This window comes from Salarias fasciatus, chromosome 14, assembly GCF_902148845.1.
Source record: "Salarias fasciatus chromosome 14, fSalaFa1.1, whole genome shotgun sequence".
Classification (NCBI taxonomy): domain Eukaryota; kingdom Metazoa; phylum Chordata; class Actinopteri; order Blenniiformes; family Blenniidae; genus Salarias; species Salarias fasciatus.
In genome coordinates, this window is record NC_043758.1 from 16513377 (window position 1) to 16524533 (window position 11157).

General features: G+C 46.2%; 1 protein-coding gene across 1 annotated transcript; it reads right to left on the reverse strand.

Moving 5' to 3' along the window:
• Positions 1-9301: 9301 nt before the first annotated feature.
• Positions 9302-10629, reverse strand: LOC115400781 (alpha-(1,3)-fucosyltransferase 4-like). Its single transcript, XM_030108801.1, has 2 exons — positions 10551-10629; positions 9302-10245 (listed from the first exon to the last, which is right to left on the reverse strand). Exons 1-2 carry the CDS (start codon positions 10627-10629, stop codon positions 9302-9304), a joined length of 1023 nt encoding a protein of 340 aa, XP_029964661.1.
• Positions 10630-11157: the final 528 nt, after the last annotated feature.

The following is an 11157-nucleotide window of genomic DNA, read 5'->3' on the forward strand; positions in this document are numbered from 1 at the left end:
CACCGCAGAGCGAGACACACGCGACACACACAATCAGTGATTGTTTCTGTGATATGTGGCAATTTTTTTATTCTGAAACGTGCACATTTATCTTCATTGTGCGTTTCTACAGCTTATTGCACATTGTTTTTGTTTTTTTCTTCATGTGTTTACATGTTGCAAAGGGGATTTTTTTTTGTTTTCCCTGTCATATAATTGGCTATTTTTGTATTGATTTTATTATTATAAATATATTTCAGTTGGAAACTAAATGCTATGGCTCAGTCATTTATTAAAAAAGTATTTTGTACTGTGCACAATACTGTGCAAAATTATAAGTTCCTGCACAAAAACTGCAGAAATGTATGATATAGTGGCTAAATATCAGAGCCAAAGGCTGAATTGCATACAGACTCCTGTAGTGGAAATTAAAAGTATTTTAAAGTCAGATTCCTTTCAAATAAGTTATAAACCTACTTATTATAGTTTGGCATAGGTTGGTCTCCAAATGGCCAAATGAAGGGTTCTCCTGGTTCTATCCAAAGTAAACACTATAAAATCTCTGTGCTTTATGCTGATCTCATGAAACCTGGTCCAGTTGTAGTTCAGGAGCTGCTGAATGCAGTCAGTGGCAGCTTTATGGCTACTTCATTGTTATCATGGTGTTTTTCAGTATGGAATCTGGAAAAAAAAATAGGCGAGAGTAAAGTTTCATTTTTTCCCTCTACTTTATCAAAATGTGCTCAGGCATGTTAAAATGCACAGTGTTGTTGACAGATATTGATGGATTTCACAATGTTTTGGGGCATTTTCAATAGAATTAAAAGCAACGCACCAAATATCGTGATAATATCGTGAATCGTGATATTTTGGGCCACCAATATCGTGATATCAAATTTTCATATCGGCACATGCCTACTACTGGCCCTGGCAGCCTCCAGTATGACCTGCTGGCAGCTGCCGCACCCACCAGTAATCGCCAGTAAAGTGACTCTCTTGTTCTGTGATGCCAGTTTTGCTGTCCCCTCACCTCACAAGTAAGTACAGCCATAGACATCATACAACTATATGACGTCTGTGAGTACAGCGGCCACTGACGCACCCTGTAGGCAGAGGTCAGTAACTACAGGTCAGCGCCATTCAACCCACATCTTGAACCTTATAAGCATATTCACATAGAATGGCTTCGGTCTTTAAACTGACCAGGTGATGGAAACATGGCCCGTCACTGACTCAACAAGCGAATTTTTTTCACAGATCACCACTGGGGGTTCTGATAAAAGGCCTTTTCAAATCAATCTCCAAATGGGCTATTTTCACAGCTTCTCTACTTCCTGAAAATAACTGTGCACATTCATTTCCTGTCTTGCATTATTGGCCAAAATGATTAATCCAGGTGTGTCTGGTTTAGACTGCTGCAACAAGACACACCTGGATTAATCATTTTGGCCAATAATGCAAGACAGGAAATGAATGTGCACAGTTAATTTCAGGAAGTAGTGGAGCTGTGAAAATGGCCCATTGTGCTTTAACCTGACCCTGATCACGACCTTCATTCAGGTGCGCGGGAAGGTGTTTTAAAGGGACTTAAAGGTGCATTAAAGGGGCTGTATCATGCTTTTTTAGCTAGTCCAAACCCTAGAAATGACATTAACATGGTAATAGTTTATTTTTGGCGCTAAGGAAAAGTCATTTTGTGTGAAATAAAAGATTTTCTGGCGCTAATTCTGAAACCCGGAAGAGAAAACGCTCTGTTTCACTGAAAATCCCGCCTCTCCCCCTGTGGACTTTGACTGACAGCGTACTTCAACCAATCAGCGCTTCAAAACAAATACGCTGGCTAGCTTTAGCTCTTTAGCTCTAGCTTCTCTACACACAAAGACACTTGAAAACGTCTTTTCCTGTTAGAAACTGACCAAGCGCAGACCCTTCAGACTCTTCAGACTCTTGCTCTTGCTTGATTGTTGCTTTCAGACGATGGTCAAAGTTTATTTCCGTAATCGGAGTTACAAAAAGCAGCAACGCTGATTGCCGAGGGCCTGCAGGAGGGGGGGACGGGGAACAATCTTCACCATGTGACGTCAACATGGGAAACAGAGCGTTTTCACGGGTGCGGGAGGGGCTGTCTCTCTGAGCAGCACAAACGCAAGGAAAGCTCAAACACACAGGCACGGAGGAAAAAAACGCTTTGGGGGTGTTTTTGGTGAGTACATAACTACATAACAAGGTTAAAACATACAAAAAGTGAATTTTGCATGATACAGCCCCTTTAAGGAGTTTTTCAACTTTAAAAATACTTACTTTCCACCATAAATATGTTACACATTTTTAATGATATGTGCAATGTGTCCTGACATATTCATTACAAGTACCTCTAACACCACTAAATTGTCATTTGAAAGTTGCAGTGCTGGTCCGGCACCAGAATTTTTTTGGGGAAAATTTGAGCGGAATGACCTAATGCGCGCTCCGGCTGACCTGATTTAGTTAGGTTTCGTTTTGTTACTCCGCCAGATGCTTAGTGAGCAACAACTGAGCAGGATCTTCCAGAAAGTAAGAAAAGACTGACTTCTAGCACTGCCACAGCTCCAGCACAGACCCCACCAGGTAAAAGAAACTTAAATTTTACTCGAATGCTACTGAAAGAGCGAGGAAGGACATCCCCTCTTCAAGCCGCAGGCACAAGTGTTTCACTAAGCTGCATTACGCCCAAGGCCTGCAGGGGCCGCTGTTTTGCATAAAATGTGCCAACTCCTTAATGCACCTTTAAGGCAACTTTACAAAATTTACCTCAGTGCTGCCGCGATAGGCGCTGTGGGTAACTGCAGCCACCAGCCAAGGCAGCATAGGAGCGTGCACCGGCTTTGGTCATATTTCTTTTTTCTTTTTTTTTTTTTTACTCACGAGATAACGCTGATAAAGTCCTTTTTTTCTTCGTGGTGGCACTTTTTTGTGGGCTTTGAGTGAATGCAGGTCGTTTGATGGCTGCTGAAGAATCCATTTGTATCTCAGTAGCAGGGTTTCCTGCAGGACAAGTTTGGATGGGGAGGAGCATGTGCTTTTATTTTTTTTGGGTGGGTGGGGGGGGGGTGGGGCGTGTGGTGCCGCAGGGAATGCCACTAATGAGCCGTCGGCTCGGGGGTGTGCAGGGGGGGGGGGCAGCTAAGGCAGCTGCCAGTGTTCAACCGTCGGAGAGTTTTTTTTTGTTTGCTTGTTTGTTTTTTTTCTCCTCTTTGTTATCGGGGCGCTGCACAATTTAGTGTGGGCGGGGCGCCCGGACTGAAAAGGTCTGGCGGAAACCCTGCCTGCAGTGTTTTAGTCCGTGTCCACAGCGGCCATGTTCTTCCTGTTCCAGAGCTGTCGGGAACCGCATACTGTGTCAATTTACATCACATCCCCATGATTGCCTGGGAAATTTGGACCCCGAACTGCAACAAATTATGTGGCACACAGCCTGTATAAGGCAACAGACAGATATGTGGATTGGCCTGTTATTTTAGGTTTTTAATGCTTCACGGCCCATTAGCATTGAATAAACTGGAAATGCATGTGGAGTTTTTCACAAATCTTGCCTTAAGTCCCTTTAAGTAGAGGGGGCTGGCAGCTGAATGAATGACGGAGTGACGTCATTGATTTTTTTTCCTGCTAAGGCTTGATTGTCCCGACAGTCTCTCTCTGGTCCTGGAGGTTGCTGGTTCCTCCACCCACAGGCTCCTCCACCTTCTACACTGCCACTGAGCAGGAGCAGCAGTGCAGGTGGAGTTGGTGGATGTATCTGGTGGCGGTGCAGCTGCATCTGTGCAGATCATGATAAAATTATTTTCAATGCCTTACCTGTTAAAGAGCTTCTCCTTCAGTGGGACTGGAGAGACGGATCAATAAAACACAAGGTGTCTTAATACCTGATGAGTTGATGGTCAAAGCAGGAGCAAAAAAAATCATGTAGAAATTGAAATATATTAGAAATAATTTTTATATTAATGTAAAAATAAAATACAAGTTATTGATAGACTGGAAAAAAACTGAAAAAATTTGGGGGACAAATATTACTGGGTAAATAGAGGAAAATTGAAATATTTAATAATAAAAGAACAATAGAAAAACAGATGCTGACTCTTGCTGTCAAATCTGCACCTCTCTGATCTGCTAACCATCAAGCAACCTGCCTTGCTTCTGGCCATAAAAAAATAAACTTTTACAACTTTTGCAGAACAAAAAAGAGCCTATTTGTTTTTATTTTATGCACAGGCAAGCGATTAATTGATCACCCAATACCTGAATGAGGATGGCTGAAGTTGTTAATCCCGTTGAACCAGGAGACTGGACTCCTCTTTTCTCCATCTGCTAATATTTGCTAATCAAAGGCAAGCTTCATTAATAAATCCTTCATCAATTCCTCCACAAAAACGCCATTGTTACACCTTTGGGCGATGTTGCTGGAAACATCAGGAGACTGGTGGCTCTCTGGCCATGGTCGCTATCCGCCCTGGTCCGGGGGGGGGGGGGGGGGGGGGGGGGGGGGGGGTTGGCGCTCCTGGCCCTGTCCTTCATCGGGGGGCTCCTGGGTGACGGGGGTGCTGCGGCTTCCCCGGACCCCCCTCTCCCCCCGCTCTCATGCACACACACGTAGGGCTTTGGGAGGCGGGCTTATCAAGTTGGGTGTGGTGGAGGGGGCCATCTAAGTGGCCCCAATCACTGCACGCTTCGGTGGCTCGCCTCTCAGTCTTAATTGCACTTAGTCATCTAACACGACCAAATACATACAAACACACACGTCGGGGGGTCTTGGCACGCTGTGTCGGGGGTGGGGCTGTTCAGGTGGATGAGACTGCTCGTTTGGCCTCACTCACTCGCGGCACGGTGTGGTTACTGACCCTCAAATTTTAATCGCAAACAACATATACTCCATCAACACTCACGAGACGGAGGGGGGGGAGGGAGGGCAATGGGGTCTTCTGCGCCCCCGTTTCCGGATTCCTTCTGGTGGGGGGGGGGGCGGGGGGGGCTGTTGTTTTCCCCACAGGCCTGGGGTTTGTAGCGGCTGTGGTTTGGGGGGCTGCTGGCTCTGGGGGGTGCATATCTGTCTGCGGCGGTGGGGTGGGGGGGTGGGGGCGGCAGTTGTGGGTGGCGGGGGGTCCTGGATGTGGGTTTCGGTGTTCCCTTGCCTTCCGGGGGTGTCTCCCACAGGATATGACAGTTGGATGACGCGGGGAATGTGAGTGTGTTTGGGGTAGGATGGACTGTGTGTGTGTGTGTGTGTGTGTGTGTGTGTGTGTGTGTGTGTGTGTGTGTGTGCGTTCTTGTATTTCTATCCTTGTCGGGGCCAAATGTCCCCACAAGGATAGCAAAACGTGGAACGACGTGCCTTGTGGGGACCTTTTTGCGGTCCTAAGTAGGGGAAACAGTGTTTTCTTGGCCATGTTGTTGTTACTGAAAAAAGTAAAAGTGCAAAAACATTTCTTTAGGGTTAGGCTTTGTTGTGGTGTGGGTTAGGGTTAGGGTAAGGGTCAGGGTTAGGGGCTAGACATGAATGGGAGTCAATGGACGGTCCCCACAAGGATAGAAATACAAGACTGAGCGTGTGTGTGCGTGTGCGTGCTTGCTAGCGTGTGCGTGAGAGTGTGTGAGTGTGTTGGAATGTGAGTGTGTGCGTGTGCGTTTGGTTTAGGGATGAGTGGGGATGGGTACCTTTCACATCTGAATCGATACGATACCGATACTCGGTACCTGCGACTCGATACCGGTATTTTTCGGTACCTGTTTTCGATACTTTTTTTTTTTGGGGGGGGGGGGGGGGATATGCATTTGGTAATTAAAGTTATTTTGTATATTTAAAAAAATAGTCAAAACTTTGGAATTTTCAACATTTATGCTTCAATAACATCAACTGAAATAACTCCAACATAGACCTTGAGAAAAATGTGTGTGAGGATAAAGTAAAAAATTTAAATAAATAACAATAATAAATAACATAATAAAAATAGACTCAAAATAAATAGCTGTATGAAATGTTTCACATTTGCACCTGCTGCCCATACAGTAACAAACAACTTTCAAAATAAATAACTGTATAAAATGTTTCACATTAGCAGCACCAGGCACCTCTACAGTAAACAAACACTAAAAGGTATACTGGAGGATCAGAATTGTATGGTTCCAACTCGTGATTGGGCAGTCATAATGCCAATCAAAAGCCACGTCGGACCGCTTTTGTGTGATGACATATCATGTCGAGTCGCCGCCTCGATGTGCGCTCTTGTTTCGAGCCGCGCATGCACAGAGCATTGTTTAGGAAGTGACATGCAGCGGGAGCGACCATCGCAGAAGCAGAAGCCGCAGAAGCGGCTTGTTCCTCCCGCGAACAACTCCGAACAGGGGCGGGGTGGCCATCGGGAGGTTTCCCGAACGGCCGGTGTGTTCCAGGCCAGTGGGGTCTATTCCGGCCCCCTCCCCCCCCCGCCCGCTCTCACGGCCCGTGTGCGTGTCCGCTCTCCCGGTATATTATATATTTGATCCCGGTCTGCGAGTCAAAATACTCCGAAGATTTTGGACCCACGTAACCGCGTCACCGTGTCCTCCGCTCTTGCCGATGCATAATGTCAAGGTGCGTTCAGGGTAGAAAAAAAAAAAAAAAGGTGCGTTCAGGTACCGAAATGTGGTACCGACGGATTTCTTGTGAATTGATACTCAGTACTTACGCGGGAATTCGGTCGGTACCAAAAAATTACCGAAATTCGGTACCCATCCCTAGGGATGAGTGGTTCTGTGTGTGCATGTGTGTGTGTCAGTATGAGTGAGTGGGTATGAGTGTTGGGTTGGGGCAGGGGGGGGGGGGGGAGGGGGGTGATGCGCTGGATCTCGGGGTGCGTGGCCGGAGCACTGGGGGGTGTACTGGCCTGGGGTGGGTAGCCGCCCGTGTGGGCAGGTTCTCCCGGGTGGGTCATGGCCCTCCGCCTGTGTGGGGGGTTGGCTCCTGGGCTCTTGGGCCTCGGGCTCTCGGCCCTGCCCGCCCCGGGCGTCCGGCGCCCGGGGTGGACCGGCTCCTGCCGGTCGTGGCTCCGCGGGGCCCGGGCCCCGGGGCCCCCGGCCGGGGCTTTCCTCTGCCCCGTTTCTGGACCGGAGCGTGGGCGTCTGCCTGGGGGGGCGGCTTGGGTCCGGGCTCTGTGATGACCGCCGGCTGTCTGGACTCTGAGGGCCTCTCTGGCCTGCTTCTGGCCTTCTCAGAGGTCAGAGGTCATATATGCATGATCACTATCACCATCACTGTCATCATCATATTCACATGATCACGTTGATCTTTAATCACTCTTCACATACTGGGTTACCTTGTCTTCTTGTGGTGGTTAGACTAATGGTGATCTGTAGCAGACCTCTCTTGATGCACACCCCTAGTTTACTACTAGTTACGACTAGCTATATTCAAAAAAAAAAATAAAAAAATAAAAAAAAGGGTTTGTGGTGTCCTTGCATTTCCTTCCTCCCCTACACCTTTTATTTTTGTGGCCCAGTCTGTTCACTAATATGGTTCGGAAAAAAAAAAAAAAAAAAAATGTATGTATGGTTCTGTAATTTTCTGTGTTGGTTGTCGGCTCTGTTTTGGTGTTGTCTGGATTGGGGGTTTGGGATTGTTCTAGGTTGCGTGTGGTGCGTCGACAACACTGTTTTGTATTGTGACTTTGTACATAGGTTGCCCCCCCCCCCACCCCCCCCCCCCCCCCCCCCCCGTTCTCCCTCTCTTTATCTTTCTCTCTTTCTGTCCCTGCTCTCTGAGCGTTCCGTCCCGGTCCTGTCCGGCAGCCATGCCGGATGCCAGCTTTAAATAAAGGCAGCAGCAGGAGGAGACTCAGTCTCGTCCTGCTGCTAATATTAAAATCTGTTCGGATAGTAAAAGGCTACAATCATACAATATTGCATGCCCCAGCTGCCGAACAGGACAAGGGAAAAAGAAAAAAAAAAAAAAAAAGGAAACATCAGGAGAATACCAGCCTGCAGTGAGGGGGCGTGGCCTCAGGGTTCTCAGCTTCTGCTGGAGGATGACATGTCAGCAGCAGGAGAACTTTCTTTGCTGCTGTCATCCAGCTTAACCTTCTCATGGAGTATGTAGATGACTTTAGTCACTAAGAAAGGATTATTAGCCTCTAAATACAGGATGCCTGCATTTTTATTTCATTTGTCTGGCTCCCCAAGTTCTTCAAGAGATGAATTATATAAAAAAAGAATCATATACATTATTGGTTTATGGTTTCTGTACACACATATACATACAATGAAGTCAGTAAGTGTTTCAAGGTACAAGACAGATAGTTTTTTTTTTTATTTATGATTGACATGCATGCAGAATTGTGTCACAAAGAAACAGAAATAAGCTTAATTCCCCTCAGACAGTATGGGATGTGGCAGAGCAGCCAGGAAATCAAATGTATTTAATCATGTTAATTTAGCAGTGTGCTTAGCTGCACTGCATTTGAAAATGAGGAGAGGTGTTCATTTGATTGGTCGAGATTACACACAGCTAGGTTAAACCCACTTTCTCTCCTCCTTCTTGCAACACCTGTGCTGGTGGGTGGGGACGTAGGCGTGACTGTGCTGCTCTGCACCCCTTCACCAAAATCACAAAATGTTCTGGACATGCCTGTTGACTTCCTGAGCTGACAGTCCGCCTAGACCGCACTTAGACCAGGGGGGGGGGGGGGGGGGGGGGGGGGGGGGGGGGTAGGATAACCTCCTATCCCCATAGACTTCATGCACTGCTGCTCCACTGACAAGGTAGACACCATAGATAGATATAGCCTATACAATACAGACAGCCTATACATCCGTCCACAGTTTTGACGAGTCTATGGGTCGTATATCTATACTTGTGATATGCTGTTATGCCGGTTTCGAGCTTGCAAATCAAGTTTCAAATGGGAAGACATCTTTTGTCCTGTCTTTTATTAGTTTCATACCACACATGGTTGAGGCTTGTGTTACTTAAATGAGAACCCATTTGTCAAAACCTTCAATACACCCACTCATTTATACACACACACAAGCAAAGCTGTGCATGATTAAAGTCTCAAGAGGATAAATTACTGTGAATGAAAGGAAATTTCAAAGAAAACAACCATCAATTATTTATGAACATGCAAAAGTATAAAATACACACAGCTGTGGAATCTCAAGTGGAGTAGTATTTTTAGAAATTTACCATGAGAAATGGAGGGAAATGTTTATCTTTGTTTATTAGTTTAGTAATTTAACCTGACAAACAACAAAATCTTATTAAAAGCACATTGTGTTACATGGGAATCCTAAATACTCCATAGTTTTTCATGAGATTTCATGGATAAAACCATGCTGTAAGGTTTTTGACCACATCAATCTTGCCTTTCCTCATCCTTACCGCCTTGCAGGCTGTGCAGAAGATTTCACCCCACAAGAGTGTCATGTACACACTGTAGTCTTTCCTCCAGCTGAGGTGCATCTGGATCAGAGATGGACTGTCCCTCACCTTCCGCAGGTACTGGGCCAGCTCCTGCACTGTGGGGAAGTCATCAACATGGATGAAGGCCTCTGGGGGCAGGAAGCGCTCGTAGTTCTTCCTGGACGGACCCAGGACCACCGGGATGGCGCCGCCAATCACCGCGTTCCACAGCTTCTCTGTGATGTAGTCGGTGTGCTGAGAGTTCTCGAAGGCCAGGTAAAAGCGGTACTGTCTGAGCATTTGAATCACATTGTTCTTGCCTTTTGGTAAGATGCTGGTCCCTGCTTGCCCAAAAATATCGATTTTAATGAACTCTTTAAGATGTTTGTAGAAGTGCACACGTTCCAAACGATCTTCCCAGTGGCTGACCACCCAGACCACAAAGCCAGGACGAGGATCCGAGGAGGAGTTGAGCGGATGTGCAAAACGGGCTGGAGTAAGTTTATCTAATAATATATTTGGGATTAAATACCCATAAGGCAGAAAGATATCAGCGTCCTCTCGGTAGTTCAGTGTGAGGTTGTAAATACCTTCATATTCCCACAGTCTCGGAGCTTTTGTGGGAGGCTCCATGTCGAACCATATCCACTTTTGCGCAGGTGGTCGTGGCTCTGGAGGCAACGGAGCTTCTTCAGCAGTGATTACAGATCGGTGCCGCATGAGCACAGCATCAGCCTTGTTGTACATGCTCCTGTCTCCAGTGATTGTACATCCACTGATCTGAAAGCTTTCCCAGCAATCACGAGGTCTTCTTACGCTGTAATGCCAGACCAGGAGTAGTATTTCTGCATTGTTGTCCGCTGAAACAGGGACAGATGGTTCAGCATTAGACACATCCGACAGTTCGAGAAGGCAGAATCCTGAAAGCAACAGAAAATTCACTGCTGCCAATCCGACCAAAGAGTAAATCCCTTGAAAAGCAGAGTTCTTGATGAGGGACAAATCTGAATGCATGTTTGCCCTTTCGCCTGCGATCACAGAGCAGCCAGCTAGTACCAAGCAAGCTCTAGTTTTTAATGTTGGCTTTCTCACAACCTCACCTCAAGTGCAATTTGACTACAGACTAGCAATGACTTAAATGACTATGCGGTGAAACCAGTCTCACCTGGCTGTGTGCTTGAAAGAATTCCAGTCTGCATCTGAATGGTCTCAGGGAGTTCAAAGTTAAAGCGATACTTCAACATGTTGGCAAATTGGCCCATTTAGCGCAATTCCTTAGTCATTTCGAACAGTGTACTTACTTTTTTGTGACAGCGAGCTGTTGTTTATTCAGAGGTGAGTCGGGGAAGGTTTTCGGGACGGACACAATGGAGGTGAACGGTATTTTTGTTCCCCCTTGTCAAACTCATCAAATACAAAATCCAACAACCCCCAAACACTTTGGTGGACACGTTATAATCCGCACATTCACTACGCTGTGAAATATTAATGCAAAATTACGAGATTGAGTTGTTTATGCGAAGATTGCTAAGACGGAACTACTTACTAAATATGGCGTCTGGGCGTAGTGATTTCAAAAGAAAAAGTAGTTCCCAGTATTTGCTTCAGTGTCATAACGCTACAATATTATTTGTTGGTGTTCCACAGCCAATCTGGAAGAGTCTTTTTCCGCACTCAATGGTGCCAAGTGGTTCTCAGTTCTTGACCTCAAATCAGGCTATTATCAGATTGAGATGCATGAAGCAGATAAGGCCAAAACAGCCTTTGTTACA